Below are 12,179 nucleotides of genomic sequence, written 5' to 3' on the forward strand. Positions count from 1 at the left end.
TTGACAGTTTGACAGTGGATATCACATTTTTACTACTTACTATAAAGGATTCTTATTAGGTCTTAAGGTTTGTTTGCATTATACTAATAAAAATTAGTGTTTATCCCCTTGGGAAAAAGCAAAGTGAGGAGGAAAATGTGCTTAAATTACTTGTCACTATGCAATACATCGAAATGGTACTAATAAAAACCGCTTTATGTTCATTGTTCCTTTGATTTTTGGGGTGAAATGTTACCTAGATATGTTCTTAACAGTCATTAATTGCTGGAAGAATTATGGATATCATATTTTGCGTACTTTCATAGTAAGGAGCATTCACAGTACTAGAGACTCTGAAATCTGACCAAAGGATGCTTAAGAATTTCTCGTCTTTGAGAGTTGCAACATTCGATTTGGTCCTAGGTAAGCCTCCTGGCCTGTGGTTAAATATCTGTCCACTTTCACCCAGAAGACTTCAGATCAATCCAGCAAAAGAGGTAAAAGGAGAAACATAGTGGAGATGAGTTCTCATGAGGCAAGTGAAGATTGCTTAAAAGGGCACTTGTGGACAATAATGGACAGGCAACATGCTTAGTGTTTTTGCTGTATTTGATATCAAACGATTGACTCAAATATGAAACATATCTGGATCAGTTGACTCGGTGGGACGTGACCGTAATAAATAACGTCTCATTTGTCTTTGATCAAAGGAAATGTCAGATGCCTCTACAATCATGAAGACAAATGGTCTATCAGGGCTCTTCATTTCTGGCCACATTTAGCGTTCATTACCAGTGATTTAACAGAAATGCCTTTTCTAAACCCTCAGTTTCGGCTGTGATGAGCAAAAAAAAGAGAAGTTCTGAGAACGATGTCTGTTCCCAGTCCTGGAAACACAGCAGATGGTCTTCTTCCCCCGCAGTCGTACAAACTATTCCTGAGCTTAGCTTTAACCTGGCGTAATAAAATAGGTGGCAGTTGCCCACCCTGAGGCTTCTTTGTTTTTTAGTATTTACACACTCTTTTAAACGTGAGCCGGGTGCTCGTTTGACTGACGGAAGCCACAGAGTTCAGAAGAAGCGTCTAGGTCACGTTTCATGCTAATCTCTGGATTTTCCCGCACAGTTTTTGCCCCTCCTTTCCAGTAGACAAGATTGAGAATTTCTGTAAGTACCTCTCCTCCATCAAGCCAAATAAACGTCTTTGCCTTCCACTTTCATCCCCATCCAAAGTGATTATTTACTTCATTAGCGGTTGACGTCATAAAGCAAAAGCCTGCTAATAGAAAGCCCTCTCTAGTAGAAATTTCACGTTCAGCCCGGGCTGAACACACACGATTGCATTTGTTCCTGGCTCTCGCTGTGGTGCCCTTAGGCCATTCTGTGCTGGCCGAAGAGAAAATCATATTAACGTTTGTGATAATGGCAGCAAAGATAATGTTGATGGCAGCATAGTGGCCAGCTTTTTGTATTTGTGTCTAAACCGATATACTGACTTAAGGGCCAACGTTAACGTTGATATTGACTTGCTGATCAAGTGGTATCCTTTGCTTCTATATCTAATTGTGCCTGATAGCTTTATGAGGCACATAGGAAGAAGCCAGGAATGAACGGACTACCCAAGTTGATTATAGACTTTTTGTGGACTTTTGTTTGTGGCTGTAACAGCGCTAAGCATCTTGTTTGGACTGCAAAATTAGGTTGACACTCAGTAGTATATGGCTGCGTCTGAATGCTTGTTTCTCGCTGGCCTAACAGACAATGACTTCGCAGGCAGCATTTGCGTAAAAAGGTACCTCCCAAAACTGATTTCGGACAGACTTCAGAGACAGCATAACAGTTTAATGACTTACAACAAAATAGAGATAGATTTGGAGATAAGTGAATGTATAATTACTACAACACTAATTTCTCACTAGAAAGAAAATCAAAAGTTTAAAAAGTCATTCAAAAATATAAATTTACACACTAACTAACCACCACCCACAACTTTCATACAGTATATTATTGTATTAGCTTGACTGTCATAGACTCAAACCTTTGTAAAGCTCACTCCCCTGATCTCAAGACAGGAGGGGTTATATTGGTGCCGTGACCCGGATGGGGGGATAGTGTAACAGAGGCCTGTGCAGGTAAACTTCACTCCGCCGATCTCAAGAGGCACACTAGTGACTGACGCTAGAGGCTGCGGTCTTTAGCGTCCTTGTTAGTGCGCCCACCTCCCATGCTCGAAACGCCAGATCGAATCCCGCTCAGAACGAGTGAGGGGAGTAGAACCAGAGGGGTAATGCTTGGATATCATAGGCAGCAAAGGGTGCCTTCAAGAATCGATCAGATGAAAGTATCTCGGTATACAGGATTTGACACAATATTTGGATTCAGATGTGCCTTGTTGTCTTCCTACCTCTGTATGTTGTCTGTGGCTAGCTTTCGGATGCAGCCAATGCCATCAATGCAAAACACGAACTATTCTCAGTCGTGATTGTCATTTCAAAAATACACTTTGGCCTGAAACCTGAATGTGTTGCATTCTTAGCGTTGTTAAAATTACTTGTTTTCTTCTGCACCCAGTTTTCTCTTTCAGATGAACTACTTTCATTGTGAAGAAACAGTGTAAAAAAAACCTTGCTGCGTAAGTTATAGCTAGCTACCTAACTTATAAAACTGTAGGTTTAATGGGATAATTTGAAGGTAACTCTGTTGCCCCCTTGAGTATTAGAATCAAATTTTGGCTGGTTAGCATGAGCCAGTAGAGGCCAAAGTACTTCATTTTAGACATGAACGCTTAGTGTATACAACTCAACACAGTCTTTCAAAGTATACTCTATTTGTTAGCATGTGTGAACACTGGCACTTGACACATGCACACTAAAGATTCATCCTTCTCTAGTGTCTGCACTATTTTTCTCTAGAAGTTATGAGCAATAAATTGTCTTTGTATTCGTTGAAACTAGAGTTGCATGTATCAAGTATACCTTGGGCTTTATCCCTGATGGCACATGTTGTTTCACGTCACAGCTCAAGATAGTTGCTAGTTTATGTCTATGTATGTCTTTTCTGGTGATATGAGCTAATTAGCATTGTTAAAATGTCATTTGCTTGTGAGTGAAGAAAGATTAGCATGTACAGCCAAGGTGTGCATATTTCCAAATCGCATACTGTATTTTAGATTGATTAGAATGCTAACGGTTAGCTTTGCATACTTGTTTTTATGGTACACATTTGTGTATCATTTCTGGTTTAAATACTCCATGTATTTGCAAACACAGCAGAAGCTTTGTCCTTGAACTCATTCCCAGAACTGAATGAGTTAACTGGTTAACTGAAGGTGAGACCTCACTTGGTTTCCTTAGGCCAACATCAACCTCATTGTCACGCTAATGTCTTTGTCCTCTCTTTGCTCTTTCATTCTCTGCCGGTCTCGTTTAACGCTCTAAATTACAATCCAGCGGAGGCGTTATAGACGCTTCTTCAATTCTTGTTCATTTTATGTGTTCTTCGAAACCAGAAGCTAGCAACAGCCCAGGAGGCTTCCTTAATCTACCTCTTAATATGGAAATTAGGTCTCTATTCATTGGTGCCCCAGTCAGCACATTGAAACAGAAGATTTGCCTTATTGAATTTCGTTTTGCAGGGGTTTCCAACAAATCCTCTTCACAAACATGGTGCAAGCGGTTATGATACAAAGCATTCAAATTACCTCTTCTACTGTACATAGCCTGTCTTACATCCTACCACAGCTACTGTAAACCATGTGCTCCAGGGGTATTATATAACCTCTCCCCAACCTCTGCAAGTTCAGGTTTCTCCTTGGTATCGCAAAGAGGCATTTGAAGGTGCACAATGTAAACCAAAAATGTAGGTGATTTTATTTTAGATTTTATATAGAAACACCTAACACTTTTTTTTAACAATTGAAGCCATTTCTGCCCTTTTTATAAACTAGATTCCCATATTATCTGCATTTAGTTTACATTATTAATAGAATGCTTTGCAATTTTGTCTTTTATATTATGTTTGATTCAGTTGGTTCCGTGCTTTCCTGTTTTGAAACTTAACTATGAATGACACGATCATATGAGACTTCATTAATAATATATATATATATATATACATATCCTCTGAATGGAAGATGCTTTAGGGTTCAGACAGAACAGATGTGACACTAATTATACGTAAAATGACTTAAATATAAAATGTGGGTGGTATATGGAATCATGCTATCATGACCAAAACAATAATTACATTTTATTGACACCAAACACTGCATTTTTCCTTTTTAGGGTTTGTTAGATTGGTTTTACATACTGTGGGTGTATTAGTGGTTACTGGGACACGATTATGAAATATTATCTGAGCTTGGCCTTTACTTTTTTGTGTGGATGAATGAAGGTGGATATGTGCCACAATAGCATTTTTCTCAATGAATGAATATCCTGTTTTGCTTTGAGATAAGTCACATTACGCAAGTGAAAAGACTTGCTAACGTCATTTCATGTTGACAAAACTGATTCGTTGATTAAAAATGAATCCCCAGTCTGTAAAATGTTGTATAAAATGTATATTACTGTAGCATATAACAAAATTTCCCACCCTTTTTTATTGTTTAAAACTATTACGCTAAAAGACTTTTTGGTTTCCTTCAGAACAGCAAAGCCTAGCAGGCAGAATGAAAGCACTTTGTAACTATTTACTTATTTAATATTTCTGTTTCTGTGTTTTAATTTTATTTAATTATCCTTCAAAGAGTAACAGAGATAGTCGTGTCTATAAACTAAATATTGATTGGAATTGAAAAAACCTGTACATCATAAAAAAGCATGGTAAGGTATGGTAGAGAATGATACTTCATATGGTGTGCAGGTCAACAAACTAAACCTTTAAATGTTGTCGCATTTGGACATCTTTATGTAGTTTTATGGCAGTTCATGTAAATAGCTTATATTTGATGGTTTCTTCATTTACGTATTTTAAGGTGAAATGTGTCATTTCTGTGCCACTTTTGTCATCAAACAGAACTACAAAAATAATGGTTTTGAAAAGTATTTTAACCCCATGTTGTTCCAAACCTGTACTACTTTAAATCTCCCTAAAATGAAAGTCAATGACAAAAAGCTAAAACATTCTTCAAAATATCTTATTTCCACAGAAGAAAGTCTTGATGACAGAATTGTCCATTTTGTGTGAACTATCCTTATAAATGTCTCTCTTTTCATAGTTTTTTGTTATGAAATTTAACTTTCTCTCTTTCTCTTGTGTTTCAATCTCAGGGTCTTCCCCAAACACGACAAAGACAAATACGGGCCTGCAGTGTAAGCATTTTAAATCCCTTTCACTCCATTTCACTAACGGAAGTCCACTGGTTGTGCTCATCTTTTTAATGGAGATTAAATTTGCAACAGCTTCTAACACACACGGTCTGCCACTTTCTTAGTTACTATCCCAAGATCCACGGTTACATCTCCACCCCAGAAAACACCTCTCTGCTGGATGAATCTGAGGGATCGGCCCACGGCAAACCATCCCTGCGCAGAATCAAGGGCCGAATCCACTGCAGCAAGAGCCTGGACAGCATCGACCTGCTGGACTCCAATGTGAGTTAAAGACTGCATCCACAGCAGTAATGCTTCCGTGTGTGGGGGTGGGGAGTGTGTGTGGCATGTTTGTGTGCGTGTCAGTGTGTATTCACACTCAGTGTGCAAGTATACATGTAGGCTATTTGAAAAGCGATTCCATTACTGTGTGTGTGTCGTGTGACTGTTTGTTTATGAAAATACACATTTACCAGTATGTCTGCATGGCTGCTCTGGGGACTTTCTGCAAGAGTGAACATGAGATGCACAATCGTATAAATCCACTTATTCTCAAATATTGCATATGTTATTAACAAACCCACAGCTGGAGTCTATGTCAAGGGTCAATGGATATAGGAGGACATCTTTTAAAGGGACAGTTCACTTAAAAATGAAAATTGTAATTTTCTTACCTTTGTGTCATACTTTGAGATTAGAACTCTAGATTTTCTTCCACTGAACACTAAAAAAGATTTTTAGCAGAGTGTTCAAGCTGCTCTTTTCCACAAAATGGAAATGGATGGGGACTGGCGATGTTGATCCAAAAATGACTAAAAAACCATGAAAGTAATCTAAAATGCATCATTCATTCATTCATTCATTCATTCAGAAAATCTGTCATCTGGCGCAATGAAAGTCAGAAAGTTTTCAGCAAATAATGGCTCACGTTTAGGTTTATTCCTCACACAAAGCTAGCATATGGTTTTAGAGGACTTGGAATATCATGCTCAAGTTGTATGTTGTATCTACTCTTTTTTGGTAGTTTGTTATTTTTTTGTTTTACATTTTTGGAGCTCAGTAAGTCTCCATCCACTTCCATTGTATGGAAAATGTTCTGCTAAACACCTGCATTTGTGTTCCATGAAAGTAATCCATACAACTCTTGCATTATATAGCATGCCTTCTGAAACAATCTGATAGCATTGTGTGCATAAGAAAGCAGAAATTTAAGTATTCACAGAAAATCATTGTCATTTTTGGAGCTCAACAGCCCCAGTCCCCATCCACTCCCATTGTATGGAAACATTTTGCTAAGCACCTACATTTGTGTTCTACGAAAGAAAATAACATTTAGTACCACACAAGGGTGATTAAATGGTGATAGAATTGACATTTTTTGGGTGAACTATTCCTTGCATGCTTTGTATTTATCCCAACTCTCGTCCAACAAATCTCTAATCTAAACTTCTTTTTAAAATGACATTTCCCACCATGAATGTTACATGAGTCTGTCATGTTCACACTGCCGCAGACTGTCTGAATGCCTCATAGATACTTCATGGGCTCATACTTAATGCAACACCTTGCTGAATCTGACTGGGATAGCCCGGAGTGGGTTTCTGTTTGCATATAAACACCTGGGATTTGAAGTACGCCAGGATGTCTCACAAATTGCTTTGCCGCCTCTGAGGAAATGCACTCTAACATGATTATTATTCTAATGAGCTTTGAGTGGGACTTCCGTGAGTAAATTCCACTTGTTTGAGTCTCTCGCACTTTGCAATTATGGATTAAATTATGTCTTTCTGGTTGAACAGGGAAGGGAAAATCCTAGTTGTCGGATGTTTTTTTTTTAGTTCATTTTAAAAATGCTTCTTTTGGATTTCAATTGAATAGGTTTGTTTGTACTTGAAATATACTTGTAGTGCTAGACGTGCGAGAGTTTTTGACAAAAATGTTGTGTGACAATGTTATCATGCGATGCTGCAATCAATTAACTCATATGTATTCACTGATGTTTTCATGCTATTTTAAAATTAGGCCACAGAGCTTGTATGCTACATTTTTTTGATTAATTGAGATTGGAGCATCATTAATCATTTATAACTAACTTAAAATAATACACATTTTATGCATGCATAGTGTATTGCCTTGTTGACTGTTACATTCCCAGTTAGTCTAGGGTTAGGGGAACAAGTAACAGAATAAAAAGGTGATGTGTGGAGGCAGCAAGGTTCAATTCCCAACCCCGGTGCTTTAACAAATGCAAACAATCAACTCAATATCAAGAAACAAGTTATTTTATTTTAAAGTTAAGTTACTTTAAAACTTTTAAAATTCATTTTAATTCAATTAATTGAAATAATTGGCAACTAAGTGAAATGCATATGTTTTTATGTGAAGTACAAAAAATTCTAAAACTATCATTTAAAGCTAAAACTAAAAAAAAATATCAAAGCACATAACAAAATGACTAAATAATAATAATAAATAATAACTCAAATGAAAACTTATAACTTAAAATATTAATAAATATGGTAGTAATACTATAATTACACTGATCCATATATGACCTCCACTGTCTGCAATTCTATTGGTGGTTGCGGAATTGTGTAACTGCTCATTTGCATAAAGTTAAATACCACTGAACAGTTGCTCATGTAACCATAAATTCAAATTCAAATTTAATGACTCGAGTTGTTTTGTCACTGCATATCATTTAATTCAAACAAATACGGCTCTATATTGTCCCTATAAACATGCTGTCTAGGTAGGCAGCTCATTAGGTTTTCAGCCTGGATGTTGATATCACAGCGACACAGAATCCTCCGGAGTGATTGACAGGCTAAAGGCGGCCGGGTTAGTTCAGTGCCAAGTGACTGAGCAAATGTGCATTTCAACAAAGCTTCCTCCACAAAGGCTGTCGGCTTTAGTGAAGTGAGTTAGAACCGGTTCATTAAACCCCTTTAAGACGCTGTTGCTCTGCCTGTGCTTAAAATATCTGGCCTCTCCAGAACATCTCAGTGAAATAAGGGGGTATCACCGTCCAGGTCCCTGCTCTTTAATACTGTACATATTTCTCTCTTAACAGAACACACACACATACACACACACAGGCCGGAGGAAAGTTGCTGACTGGGCTCGAATGCCAACCGCAGCTGATGAGAGTAACGTTCCGGCACACAGTGAGTGATGATGCCGCAGCAATGCTTGAGTGAAGACCTCTCTACTGCTGCCACTCGCTCGACTGAAAGACAGAACAGAGAGAAACACACAGTGCCACCCACTGCAGAGAGAGCAGGGTTAGCCACTGATGCTAATAAATAAAACTCGGTTTGGTTGCTAGGCTTTTGCTATGTGGTTGCTAAGGTGTCCTTGGTAGTTGCTAGAGCTATGTTTGGTGGTTTCTAAGATTTGATTAATGAATGGTTGTTTAGTGGCCCAAAACCAGCCCACAATAATGCCAGACAAAATCTTTTGACCTGATTGATTTTAAAAGCACATAATTTGAGTAATTATTCAGGTTCATTACATGGTGCAAGGTGAGTTATTCACAATGACTCTTGATAATAATACTGTTATAATGATAAGTTACAATAATAATGATGGTTGCCTTAGCAAGCACAGATAATAAGACTATTAGCGTGCAATAAAAGCATAAAGCGGATAGAATGTGTGGATGGAATAGCTCAGATAATTTAGTCTTAGAAATATTCAATAAGAAATGGTTGAGGTTTTAAAATCTCTTAAATTGATTGCAGATTTTAGCATTCCCTGTTGAAAAAGCATCTTAAACCAGCCTAGAATGGTTTGGTGGTTTTAGCCGGTTTTAGCTGGTCTTGCATTTTATGTCAGCAATTTTTCAGCTGGTCATAAATACATGTGGACGCTGCACACTGGTGGTGGTTGAGGAGAGATGATTGGAAAACGCTTTGGGTGTACAGCAATACACAATAAAGCGCTATATAAATGCCTCATTCATTCATTCATACTAGGGTGGAAAACCAGTTAAGACCAGCAAACCAGCTTAGGATGGATTAGGCTGTTTTTCCCCCAAGAAACTTTGCATTCCCTCGCAACACCTTTGCATTCCCCTGAGAAATATAATGAGCGTTGTTTATGTTCAGTAGACAGTACGCGCATGCTGAACGTAAATAACGCTGATTACGTTGATTACATTCTGGGGTACTCTCAAAAATGGCGGAAAACGGTAATTCGGGGAGAAGAATTGTTGAATAAATTGTTATTATTGTTATCTTTGCGCACAAAAAGTATTCTCGTATAGCTTTGTAAAATTACGGTTGAACCCCTGATGTCACATGGACTATTTTACCGATGTCTTTGCTACGTTTCTGTGCGTTGATCGTGGTAATATCCTTGCTGTCTATGGAGGGTCAGAGAGCTCTCAGATTCCATCAAAAAAAGGTTTGGAACAATATGAGGGTGAGTAATTAATGACAGAATTTTCATTTTTGGGTGAACTAACCCTTTAACAGTGAAAATAAGCATTAGACCCCCTCTTTGAAGTTTCTTAGGGGGATGCAATACTTTTGTAAGAGAATGTGAAAATGTTTGTGAGCAAAATATGTACAGTAATTTTTCCAACCATCTTGTATTTATTTATTTTTTCTTCACCTATGCAGATCTGAGCACAGGTTTAGACCAATTGAAATATTATCATGGAAAACAAAATAAAAAAAATTATAATTATTTGAATTATTACTATTTCTCTAATTTAAACAGGATGAGCAGATAATGTAATGTAGGACTTGTCAGTCTGTAACTGATTGGTTGGTGAAAAGAAAATACATAATATTGTGCAGAAAAAGCTGCGTTTGAAGCATTCATAACATTGATGATTAGATTTTTATTTATGCATGTGCATGCAATAAAATTGGAGTGTTTGAAGTCACGTCGTTTGGCAGAGTGCCCATTCTTGCTGTCATTTGTGTTGGCGAGTGCCGGTCTCTCTCTCATGGAGAGCATGAATCAGTTGTTAGTGCATAGGTTGCAGAAAACCGCACAGCAGAGAGAGAGAGGGAGAGAGAGGACACAGGAGAAATGCAGCACTGTGAAATGCATCACATAACTCTGGTCAAGCGAGACTCTCTCTCTTCCAATCATTCCTTCTATCCATCTCTTCATCTCATGAACGGTCTCCTTCCTCTCCTTTTTGCCGATATCAGCTCTCCACCTCTCATCTTCATTCAATCACCCCGTTCACTTTTTTTTTCATTTCACCTTGAAAGCCAATATTAAAGCACAGGAGCAGAAATTATTATAGGATGTAAACTGATATCACTACCGTTTTGCTGCGCTTCAGTAACCCCTTTGAGGCTTTCCATGCTGTTTTAGGGTATAATTGTAAAACACATTAGCTATTTTCACAATGCATATTCATTCTTCCTCCTTAAGCCCTGTGAACAAGAGGGTTATATCTTTATAAAATGGGATAATTCACACAAAAAAAAATATTCTGTTATTATTTACTCAACCACAATTCAAAAGGTGAATTTTTGAAGTATGTCCTGGCTAATTTCTTTCATAGAATGAAAGAGAAATTACAAAAAAAATGCCATCAGCCATATTTTAATGTGTCTAATGAGTATGTTTGTCTTATATTACCATTTAGCTAAATAATAAATATAATGTAGTGCACAAGTTGTATGAAACACTTTTATGGTGCTTTTTGTGCCCTTTTGAAGCTTGACAGTCCCAGTCTCCATTTACTTTCATTATATGGAAATCAGTGGCCAAGGTATAAGGCCACAAGTTCACAAAATGATCATATGTTTTATAAAAGTGTCATAATTTTTTCATAAACATTTTGAGGTATTTGAGAATTTGTGCATGCTGTGAGGTATCGATGGTGTATTTGAGCTTTTTTAGTTTAGGTTTTTGAGGTTTATTTATTAGTGTATTATATGAGACAAAAAAATAATAATTATTTATTAGGTATTCCAGTTGCAAAGGTTTTTGTGGTATTTGACTGTTTTAATTATTTATTATTATATTCTCTTTTTTTTTCTTGAGGTTTTTGAAGTATTTGACTTTCTCAACTATTGCAGATATACTACCTGTTTCTACTAAACAAGTAAAAACAAAACAAACTTTAATACAAGAATCAAATATGACACCATTAGGTATATTACGTGAGGTCATAATTTGGAGAACTGTATCTTTAAATTTGCTAGCTACTGTAGTTGTTACAATCATAATTTCAGGAAATGAATACAAAAGGACACGTACACGATATATTTTTCAAGCAGCATTTTTCCAGCTCTCTCAGCTGTTCTGCTGTGTGAAAAAGTGTTTTGTTGCAAAAACCACATGGAGGCCTTCAAACAAAGCTAATGCCTAATCTTTAAACCAATCCAAAGAGCGCTACTGAATCCATGCTAATTACTCTAAAAAAGATTTGATGTTCTTTGACAAGAAATTATGTGAAACAGAGAGTAGCTTAATCATTTACATGCTAATCTGTTGTTATCATGCTAATCTGGCCTTTTAGAACTATAAAACATATAGCGACACACATTTAGGTTGCAGTATATGAACAGGAGCGCTCACTGTCTCCGCCATAAAACACCAGCATAAGCACTGCTCAGTGTGACAAAAGTGCTGCAGCTGCAACTGCAGCGGAGACGAGACTGCAGTTGAATTAACCGATCTGCATATGTGAGGGACAGAGAGAGTGAAATAGGTTGAGAAAGCTAAGACAGGAATGGGGACAGAGGTGTCCCAGCACGTGAGAGGCGAGGAGAGGGGGTACCCTTGAATGAGGTGCGTACGCTGAGGAGGGGGGTGGATGCAGCAGCTGAAAAGACAGAAAGAGTAGGAGGAGCAGTAAGGGAGGGAGGTGTATCTCACCTATATGGCATAGAGACAGTGAAAGGAGATGAACGGG

General features: G+C 37.6%; 1 protein-coding gene across 1 annotated transcript in view; it reads left to right on the top strand.

Moving 5' to 3' along the window:
- LOC306867091 (uncharacterized protein) overlaps positions 1 to 7,707 on the top strand; it is a 32,475-nt gene extending 24,768 nt beyond the window's left edge. Inside the window, exons 3-4 of the mRNA XM_079412599.1 lie at positions 5,249 to 5,290; positions 5,413 to 7,707. Of these exons, the coding sequence (XP_079268725.1) occupies positions 5,249 to 5,290; positions 5,413 to 5,581 (211 nt within the window). The 3' untranslated portion in view covers positions 5,582 to 7,707. The remainder of the gene's footprint in view (positions 1 to 5,248; positions 5,291 to 5,412) is intronic.
- The last annotated feature ends 4,472 nt before the right edge of the window (positions 7,708 to 12,179 follow it).

The sequence above is a fragment of the Barbus barbus genome (assembly GCF_936440315.1).
Source record: "Barbus barbus genome assembly, chromosome: 48".
Lineage (NCBI taxonomy): Eukaryota > Metazoa > Chordata > Actinopteri > Cypriniformes > Cyprinidae > Barbus > Barbus barbus.